We start from the raw sequence: 11120 nt of genomic DNA, 5'->3' as shown, positions 1-11120 counted from the left end.
GCGGCTGGATTCTGGAAAGCGAAGTGGTTCTTGGGTGTATTTTGGGTTCTATTTGTATATATGTATATATATGTGTAGCTTACTCTCCAAGTAACTTATGTAGCTGCTCCTCTTAGAGGTTGAGGAGAGATAGGAGTTTACTTTGGTATTTTGGTATATTTTGGGGACACTTATGTATGTTATATGTATATGTACCCTCCGGCCAGCCTTAGCTTCGCAGGCTGAGTCAGAGGCTAGTTATGTGTTCCTTGGTTTTTCTTTATCCCTTCGTCTATTGTTCTATCATATTCCGATTAGGTTTCTTACGCAAATAATCCTATTCCTTGAGCGTTGCGTTTTTTTTTATTTGCGATCTTGTTACCCACTTTGTTTCAAGGCTCCTAGTATATTATTTCTTTCAGTATTATACGTATATCATTACTATTAGAGGTCTGTAATACCACACTACCTCTGTTCTATGACTTAAGCGTAAAACACTGTGTAGTAGGGTGTTACATTATGGTATCAGAGCAGTTCGTTCCTGTAGAGCCTGAGGACAGACTGATTGTGCTTTTGTGCATTCTCTGTGTATGTGTTTATGTGCCATTAGGATATCTAATTGATATATGTGGCATAAATGTTCGTGAGCATGCATTTGGGACTTAAAGCACTGAACTTGGGATATCGAGACTGATCAACTTGATATCACTTGTTTGGTGTGTATAGGGACCAGATGTCTACTCGCGGACGCGGACGCGGGCGAGGTAGAGGCCGAATAGGCAATGCCATGCCTGAGGCATCAGGAAACGCTCCTAATCCTATAGACTTCATGGCCGCATTAGGCAATATGGCAGCAGCAATGCAAGCGACAGCTGAAGCCCTGGGAAACCAAATTAATAATGGAAACAATGGTAACAATGACGAGAATGGTCCAATGTCACTGCATTCCTTCCTGAAGGTTCACCCTCCAACTTTCAGAGGGACCTCGAATCCGACCGATGCTGATAATTGGATACAGGCCATTGAGCGAGCATTACAGGCTCAACAGGTTCCGGATGAGCAATGGGTTGAGTTTGGGACCTACCAGTTGCATGGTGAAGCTCAGCACTGGTGGCAGGGCATGAGGCGCATTCTGCAACCTGATGGGATTGTGATATCTTGGGAGTTGTTCCGAGATGAATTCTATAAAAAATATTTCCCCACTTCAGTTAGAAATGCCAAAGAACTTGAATTGCTTCAGCTTAAACAGGGGCAGATGACTATCACTGAATATACCAGTAAATTTGAGGGATTGTGCCGCTTCTCACGCATCTGTCAGGGAGCTCCTGAGGATTTTGCTGAGTGGAAATGTATAAAGTATGAAGGAGGCCTTAGGAGTGACATTCAGAGCTTTGTGGCGCCTATGCAGATTCGGGTGTTTTCTGAGCTGGTGAATAGGAGCAGGGTGGCGGAGGATTGTGTCAGAAGAGCTGCAGCAGAAAGAGGGAGTCTGAGGACGCCATTTCAGAGGACCACAGGGGGAGTCTGAGGACGCCATTTCAGAGGACCACAGGGAGAAACTTGCACCCAGAGGCAGACAGTTCAAGCGTGGTGGCTTTGTTCCTCAGAACAATCAGGGGCAAGACAGCTCCAGGAGGTCTAATACCAGTGCTAATCAGGGAAGGAGACAGGGAAAGCAGCCACAGCAGGATATGAGTTGCCACAGATGTGGGAAGTATCACTCAGGACCATGCAGGTTTGGGACTGGAGTCTGTTACTCTTGTGGGCAGCCGGGACACTTGGCTAGTAGTTGCCCCGAAGAAGGGGTATGAGACAGGCAGGGTGCACAACCAGGAAGGGTATACTTCTTCTATAGGCGCTGAGGGTCAGAGGCATTGATCCGAGGTAAATGTGAGATGGCGGTAAAACTTTGAATGCTTTGTTTGATTCTGGAGCTTCACATACTTTTATTGCGTTTGAGAAGGCTGATGAGCTAGGATTGAAAATAGTAATACTGGGGTATGATTTAAAGGTATATAACGCTACCCACGAGGCTATGGTGACTAGATAGGGTGCCCCCAAGTTGGCCGGTTATAGTGAATAACTACTACTTGAATTCCATGATGGTGAAAACTGTTCTGGGGCTGAATGTCAGGGGATATTGTTTCTAGCTGCAGGTGTTTCGGGTGATGATCAAGACTTAGAACAAATCCCAGTTGTGTGAGTTTCCGGAGGTGTTCCCTGGATATTGATGAATTTCCACCGAAACGGGAAGTTGAGTTTGCTATTGATTTAGTACCTGGGGCGGACCAATCTCGAGTGCTCCTTACAGGATGTCGCCTCTGGAGATGGCCGAATTAAAGTCTCAACTGGAGGATCTGTTGGGTAAAAATTTTATCCGACCAAGTGTATCCCCGTGGGGTGCGCCAGTATTATTAGTGAAAAAGAAAGATGGAAGCATGCGGTTATGTGTTGACTATAGGCAGCTAAATAAAGTTACAGAGATAATATCCGTTGCCAAGGATTGATGACTTGATGGACCAATTACAGGGGGCCGGTGTGTTCTCTAAAAATTGATCTACGATCCGGATACCACCAGATAAGGGTCAGAGATGAGGACATTCCCAAAACTGCCTTCAGAACGCGCTATGGTCACTATGAATATACCGTTATGTCCTTCGGACTAACTAACGCTCCGGCGATATTCATGGATTACATGAACAGAATTTTCCATTCATATCTGGATAAGTTTGTTGTGGTGTTTATTGACGACATTCTTATCTATTCTAAGACCGAGGATGAGCATGCAGAACACTTGCGAACAGTGCTACAAATTCTGAAGGATAGGAAGTTGTATGCCAAGATATCCAAGTGTGAGTTCTGGAAGTCTGAGGTGAAGTTTCTTGGTCATGTGGTGAGTAAGCATGGAATAGCAGTAGACCCTGCTAAGGTTGAGGCGGTGATGAATTGGGAGCGGCCAACTTCAGTGACGGAAATCAGGAGTTTCTTAGGCTTGGCGGGTTATTATCGGAGGTTCATTAAAGGGTTTTCACAGCTCGCTTTACCCTTGACTAAACTAACCAGGAAGGATGTTCCTTTTGTGTGGACTCCTGAGTGCGAGGAGAGTTTCCTTGCCTTAAAGCAGAGATTGACTACCACCCCTGTATTAGTGTTGTCTGACCCGAGAGAACCATTCGAGGTGTACTGTGATGCGTCCTTGAAAGGTTTAGGATGCGTGTTGATGCAACATCATAAGGTTGTAGCTTATGCCTCACGTCAATTAAGACCTCATGAAAGAAACTATCCAACTCATGATCTGGAACTTGCGGCCATTGTCTTTGCCTTGAAAATTTGGAGGCATTATCTCTATGGAGTGAAATTTCAAGTCTTCTCGGACCATAAGAGTCTAAAGTACCTATTTGAGCAAAAAGAATTGAATATGCGTCAGAGGAGGTGGATGGAACTTCTAAAGGATTATGACTTCGAGCTAAACTATCATCCGGGAAAGGCGAATGTAGTGGCGGATGCCTTGAGTAGGAAATCCCTATGTGCTGCTTGGATGATGCTAAGAGAGGAAGAGTTGTTGAGAGCCTTCCAAGGATTGAAACTGGGAATCAGAGAGGAGTTTGGGACTTTATGCTAAGCCAGTTACAGATCTCAAGTGACTTCAAGGCTGAACTGATAAAGGCTCATCAGAATACCAAGAAATGTATAAGATTTTGCCGGCGATTGAGAAAGGCAAGCAATGGAGAGTGTCAGAAGATAGAGATGGGTTGTGGAGGTTCAAGGGCCGGATAATTGTACCAGATATCGGGGATTTGCGACAGAACATATTGGAGGAAGCACATAAGAGCGGGTTCTCCATTCATCCTGGAAGCACTAAGATGTACCAAGACTTAAAAACGATGTTCTGGTGGCCAGGAATAAAAAATGATGTGGCGTTACATGTTTCTAAATGCCTAACTTGTCAGAAAGTTAAGATTGAACACCAAAAGCCAGCAGGAACCCTTCAACCTTTGGAGGTTCCACAGTGGAAATGGGAGAGCATTGCTATGGATTTTGTATTGGGCTTACCAAGAACTCGGACCGGTTGTGATGCTATTTGGGTGGTTATAGACCGACTGACCAAGTCAGCTCATTTTCTGCCTATTCGGATAAGTTGTTCTATGGAGGAGTTAGCACGCTTATATATAAAGGAGATTGTGAGGTTACATGGCGTACCTTCCACCATTGTATCGGATAGAGATCCTCGCTTCACATCACGGTTCTGGAGTGCTTTTCAGCGAGCTTTTGGCACCCAATTAAGCCTAAGCACTGCCTATCATCCTCAGACGGATGGCCAATCAGAAAGAACAATACAAACCTTGGAAGACATGTTAAGAGCTTGTGTTTTGGATCAACCGATGAGCTGGGATTGATATATGCCTCTAGTAGAATTTGCTTATAACAATAGCTATCATGCGAGTATTGGAATGGCTCCATATGAAGCTTTGTATGGGAGAAAATGCCAGTCTCCATTATGTTGGTACGAAGCAGGAGAAAAGAGCTTGATAGGACCTGAAATGGTAAGTGAAACCACTGAGCAAATAAAGAGAATTCGGAGTCGAATGCTTGAAGCTCAAAACCGTCAGAAGAGCTATGCTGACCGAAGACGAAAGCCCTTAGAATTCGAGGAAGGAGAACACGTCTTCTTGAAAGTTACTCCGACCACTGGAATAGGGAGGTCCATCAAAACCAAGAAGTTAAATCCCCGCTACATTGGGCCATTCGAAATCCTGAACAGAATTGGACCAGTGGCATATAAGATCGCGTTACCACCACATCTTTCGAACCTGCATGACGTGTTCCACGTATCGCAGCTTCGTAAATACACTTTTGATCCTAGTCATGTCCTAGAGCCGGAATCAGTCCAAGTGAGAGAAGACCTGACGCTTCCAGTAACTCCGGTTAGGATTGATGATACCAGCACCAAACGTCTCCGCAGAAAGGAAGTTTATTTGGTGAAAGTAGCTTGGAGTCGGGCTGGTATTGAAGAACATACCTGGGAGCTTGAATCGGAGATGCGAAAGGACTACCCACACCTCTTTTCAGGTAATTCCCTCTGAATTTTGAGGACAAAATTCCTAATTAGGTGGGTAGGATGTAAACCCCGCTAAAATCGGTAAATTGTTAGTTAATAAATTGAATTTTAGTTAGGAATGCTAAAAATGCAAAACTAATATCAAAATAGGATAGGGCTCGTTGAAACGAAAATTTTGATACCAATTTCGAAAATTTGGTCCAAAAACGGACCGAAAGGGGCAAACCGGTTAAACTGGGGCCCAAACCGGGCCCGTGGGTCCAACCGGACCCAAACACTTATATGAGGCAGCAGCTCTTTTCTTCCTCATAAGCTGCTGCGACGCCATTACAGCAAGGGAGGGAGAGGAGATTCACAAACCCTCACCATTCCTTCCAACTACCATAACTTCCTCATCCGGGCTCCGATCGCCGCGCCGTTTGCGGCCACGCGTCGGGCTCGTCGAGCTCTTCAATTATATCCAAACAAAACAGTAAGTGAATCGGTTTTTCCTAGCTCCATTTCTGCTGGTATATGAATTTCGAGTTTAAGGTTTGAGAAACTCAATTCCTTTATGATTTTTATGTTTTAGGGGTTCACTAGACTTGATTTCTTGTGGGTATTGCCCAAGGATCAGTGGGTAAAGGTAAGAGATCTCAAACCCTAATAAAATTTCTGAATTTAGGCATTTGGGTATTGAGTTGTTATGTTGGATATGTTAATTGTGGTTTAGGTAGTGTGTATGTGAATGTTGATGCTTGTTGGAGGCTTGTTGGTGATCAAGCTTGGTTTGGGGCTGTTTGATTGAGTTTGGAGGGGCTGTAATTTTGAGTTGTGAGGCTGCCTTGGGTGAACTAAGTGATCGGCCAAGGTATGGTTTAAGTTTCGCACGTTTAATATTTACGGTGTTGTGAAAACTTAGGTTAGAAGAACCATAGGATAAGTTGAATTGTTAATGGCCTTTAATGAGTAGCTTGGTATTGTTGTTAGTATAATTTTTGGTAATCATATATTGGGAATAGGAGGCCTTGAGGTTATTAATTTTATGCCCTTGGACTTGCTTATGATGGATTGTGTTGGTGTTGGTATAGATTGATGATTATGGTTGATGTTTGTTCTTAAAAAAGTTGTTATGTGAATTGATGGTTTAATGCATGTATGAGAGTTGATGATGGCATTGATGGATTGGTAATAGATTGAAGGAATATTGTGTGTCAAAGGTTGATATTGCATAAGTGGAATGGTAATTGTGAAGGGTTGTTCATATATATTCACATACGATTTATGCTAAACGCAATCTGAGATTATAGCTTATTGGATTGGTTAAAAATAGCTTGAAATGGCCGTTGATGAGGTAGAAATGGAGGTGTTAACAAATGTATGTGTTATAGGTAAGAAAGTTGTAAATAGTGGCTCTTATGAAGAAAATAAGGATGTTAATGAAGTTCAATGTTAAGGTTTGATACTTGATGATGTATTGATGATAATTGCCATGGCTTATGAATGATGATATCTGAGATACGAGTTTCCCTGGGTAAAAACCGTGGCTTGCCACCACGTGTTCCAGGTTGATTCTCGATACTCTGTTAACCCTACGTCGTAAGGGTGACCGGGCACGTATAAATTCCCGGGTATGGATAACCCCCATTGAGTGATTATATGATGAATGTATGTGAAATCTATGCATAGACTCTTGGGGATGCGCGACGAGGGACAGTCTAAGGTTTTCGGACTTGTCGGGTTGGCTGGATAACCGACAGATGGGCCCCATCAGCCATAGGACAGACATGCACCATATGCATTTATTTGCCTTGATTGCTATGCATTTCCTGGGTATGCCTAATTGATATATATTACCTGTTATTTGTTATACTTGCTATTTGTACTATCTGCTAATTACTTGTGTGTGACCTTGTTTGGTTGCTTGTTTCTGTTGCATTGTGAATGATAGAGGGATGGAGGAAAAGGAGAAATGGTTTGGTGTTAGATTAGGATTGAAAATTGAAAATGAAGGATTAACCACATGAACGTATTTCGGTTCGGTGGCTATTGTGATTTTGGTTCGATGCAAGTATGATTTTCGGTTCAGTGGTTTGTTGTTAGGTTAAGTTACCACATGAACGTATTTCGGTTCGGTGGCTATTGTGATTTCGGTTCGATACAAGTATGATTTTCGGTTCAGTGGTTTGCTGTTAGGTTAAGTTTGAACTTGAGTAAGTTAGGTAGATTTAGAATACCTACCCTTGTTTATGGCTTCTATTTTAGTGCTTAAGTTGGATAATTGAATAACGGAGTTCTAGGATTGCCTATGGCATTCTCAGGACCGTATTTCTTATACGCGTGGCACTTTTACCATGCTGAGAACCTCCGGTTCTCATTCCATATTGTATTGTTGTTTTTCAGATGCAGGTCGAGAGGCTCCTTGCTAGGCGTCTGGATTCTGGAAAGCGAAGTGGTTCTTGGGTGTATTTTGGGTTCTATTTGTATATATGTATATATATGTGTAGCTTACTCTCCAAGTAACTTATGTATGCTGCTCCTCTTAGAGGTTGAGGGAGAGATAGGAGTTTACTTTGGTATTTTGGTATATTTTGGGGACACTTATGTATGTTTATATGTATATATGTACCCTCCGGCCAGCCTTAGCTTCGCAGGCTGAGTCAGAGGCTAGTTATGCTGTTCCTTGGTTTTTCTTTATCCCTTCGTCTATTGTTCTATCATATTCCGATTAGGTTTCTTAGCACGCAAATAATCCTATTCCTTGAGCGTTGCGTTTTTTTTTTATTTTGCGATTCTTGTTTACCCACTTTGTTTCAAGGCTCCTAGTATATTATTTCTTTCAGTATTATACGTATATCATTACTATTAGAGGTCTGTAATACCACACTACCTCTGTTCTATGACTTAAGCGTAAAACACTGTGTAGTAGGGTGTTACATTAAACACTTTCCAATCCTTACTACTGGTTATAAGTCCCACATCAACAAAACTCTTTCACGTAAAACAAGGTTTCACAACTCCCTGTGATGTCGTACACTTATGAGTTTCACCTTTTGCATTCACCAAACGTGTCCTAAAGGACTAATGTATCGTTTATTAAGTCTAATGGTCGCACAAAATGCCAAAACTAATCTCGAGTATACTCAGAAGGATAGTAGACCATAGAAAAGGAAGAAAAGCGACAAGGATTGTGTTCGCGAAAATTTGAAAGAAGTGTTGAAATCACAAGTAGAGAAGGATGATCAAGTAATAAAGAGTGCTGGAAAGAGAGTCAACTAATATCTTTAAGGGTAACTCTTGAATCGAAGGAATTTGATAAGACCAATAAGATGAAAAACAATGCAGCATTTTGAAACGAATTCAAGTTGAGTCAAGTAAATATGAGGTTTGCAGAAGAAGTATATCCAAACCAAAGACAAAGTTTATAGAACTCAAGAGTATGGTTAAAAATATTTTCAAATGCATTGTTCGTAAAGAATGAAAACTTAAGGGGAAATCATTTCATGTTCTAAAAGAGAAAATGGTTAACAAACATCCTTCAAAAAAGTAATAAAAATGTAAATGTGGCATTATTTTAATATAAATTTAAGTGGAAATAGATTACACAAACTTTGTAAATGGAAAGATTAATTTGGCTAAGAGCAAAATTGTATTTTCTCTTCTTTTTTAAGCATGTATGAAAACTATAATCTTGTTGGAAGAAAATCTGAGATAAAATTTTACTCATAAAAGAAAAGATGATGCATTGCAATCAAACAGATTTAAATCACATAGAAATTTTCAGAATATAAGGTAAAGGACTATAAACTAAATTGAAAGTGATTTTATTAAAATTTCAATAAATGTATCGCCCCAAAACAAGTTCAAATCACACCAAAGAGAGGCACTGCTCAAGTAAAGCAATTCTAGTCAGGGACAACTTTGCATAAAAATAAATCGAAACTTGTTTAAAAAGGTTTAAATCAAAACTTCAATAATATACTTGAAGTCACAATTTTACAAGGATGTTCAATAATATTAAGATGTGCTAAAAAGGAAACTAACTCATTTTAAGAAAGAAACTTAAATTGAAGGATTTCAATTAGGATTCATAAAGCATGTCACTCATAGAAACGAAAAGCTTAAGAAGAAACTTAATAACTTAAAAAGTTAATTCAAAACTTAAATTTCTTCAAAAGAATTCAAAACCTTTTCAAAAATGGTTCAAAACAAAATTCTGAAAGTATACTTGAAATAACCCCCTCGCAAGTATCATTTAAGAAGATCACGATGTGCTTAAAACGAAATCAGCCCATGAAAGAAAGGATCTTTAAATTAAGGGAATTCAAACAAGAACTCACTGAGTATGAATTATCAAATGAATTTCCAATTGGTCTAAAGGAATACAAAACGCGCCAGGAGGACAACTCAATCAATAGAAAATTCTCAAGAAAGAACCTTTGACTAAAGAAAGACAAATAAAAGGACGAATGGTGCATTAGATTGAAACAAATTAAAGTTGATTCGGATGAGAATGAGTTTCACAAGAAATGGAGAACTAAGACTAATGGTAACGTTAAAAAAAATAAAAGAGTAGTTAAAAACAGAGTTAAATATTACATCCACAAAAATAAAAAGTTTAAGAAAGAAATTGGTCCATTCATAAGAATAAAGACATGAGTCCAACATTTTTTTTTTGTAAGAACAACAATTGCATAAATAATATAGTATGCTAAACCAAATTCCAATAAAAATAAATTAGGTGAAGCTTACCAAACAAAACCAACTGAAAAGAGACAAAAACCTTTCTTTGAAAAATATCTAAATATATAGTCAAATAAGGATATTCGTAAAAACTGTAATAAAATTGTTAGAAAATCAAATTGTATTTGAAGTATGTATACATTTCCATAAATCAATGAAGAGACAGGCGAGGTATTAGAAACAACTAGTTTTAAACTGTATAAGAAACTTTCAACATTTATATAGAGAAGTACATATCAAATTAAAAGCGGTTGTATATTTCAAATCAGAAACGGTTTTGTTAAGATTTAAAGAATGGCTGTAATTATTATCAAATAAGAGGAAAACTAAATTACAATTTATTTACAAAGGACTCAAAATATGAACTTAAAAAGGTTTCCAACATCAAAACAGATTCAAATGTATAACAGAAAAATACATGATTCAAAAAGAAGTGCCTAAATAAAGAAGGTAAATACACCAAGGGTTTTAAACAAGCATATGTAGTTAGGATCAAACAAAAGCGTACGTGAACAAGAGAGTAGGATTGAAAGATAATATGTTCACTTTCCAAGAAAAGTATCGTAGACAAGAAGCTTAGAGCATACCAAACAGGAATAAGATACATGATATTCGCAGAGTTCAAGACACCTAACCGAGTAACCTCAAGAATTAACTCTTAACGTTCCCAAAACCCGCAATTCGCATTACTTATGACTCGCATATTGTCTATGATAACCCATTGGTACTTCCATATACATAATTCACTAGTGTTAAGCCGGCCAAACTTAATACCAGGAATTATGCAATGCAAGACTAATGGCATTAATCAATAGACCGTCATGTGCATAAAGCTCTAATTCTCATTATTCAAACAAGACCTACTACATGACATACTCTCAGAGTATGCAATTGAAGCATAATCAGTCCATTCCCAAGGCTCTACAGGAAAGACTGCTCTGATACCATAATGTAACACCCTCACTATCAGAAGTCACACTTCCGGCTGCGCCACTCTGATAGCAAGAAGTATTACGACTACTTTACATACTAAATATTAAAATAGGAGCCTGTGACTCGACACTGTATCGCTGATTTCTTCGAAAACCGGAAATAAATACTTTATCTTAGCAAAAAAATACAAGCAGGCATAGATTCATATACAAAACTCCTTACATAATAACTCTTAATATAATATACATATAAAACATACAACTCCTATCCCTCTTATAAATTTATAATAACAAAGACGAGGGAAAAAAAATAATCTAATTAATACAACAATATATAAACCAAACGCAGTATAACACTCCTTAATGCCTCTTCATCTGGTTCCTGAAAAGGTAAAGCTGTAGGGGGGTGAGAACCTAACCACACGGTC

General features: G+C 39.4%; 1 protein-coding gene across 1 annotated transcript; it reads left to right on the top strand.

Annotated features, from left to right (window-relative positions):
* The first annotated feature begins 4430 nt into the window (after positions 1-4430).
* LOC130965880 (uncharacterized) lies at positions 4431-5821 on the top strand. The gene is made up of 2 exons (XM_057890639.1): positions 4431-5049; positions 5751-5821. The coding sequence occupies exons 1-2, from the start codon at positions 4431-4433 to the stop codon at positions 5819-5821; spliced, it is 690 nt and encodes a 229-aa protein (XP_057746622.1).
* The last annotated feature ends 5299 nt before the right edge of the window (positions 5822-11120 follow it).

Source organism: Arachis stenosperma, chromosome 3 (assembly GCF_014773155.1).
Source record: "Arachis stenosperma cultivar V10309 chromosome 3, arast.V10309.gnm1.PFL2, whole genome shotgun sequence".
NCBI classification, from domain to species: domain Eukaryota; kingdom Viridiplantae; phylum Streptophyta; class Magnoliopsida; order Fabales; family Fabaceae; genus Arachis; species Arachis stenosperma.
Note: the sequence above shows the minus strand (reverse complement) of the source record. Positions and strands in the feature narration are given on the sequence as shown.

Excerpts from the sequence above, each read along its gene's own strand:
- LOC130965880 (XM_057890639.1), top strand. The coding sequence starts at position 4,431 with ATGGCTCCATATGAAGCTTTGTATGGGAGAAAATGCCAGTCTCCATTA. Across the intron at positions 5,050-5,750 it reads CTACCCACACCTCTTTTCAG|GTAGTGTGTATGTGAATGTT; the intron begins GTAATTCCCTCT and ends ATTGTGGTTTAG.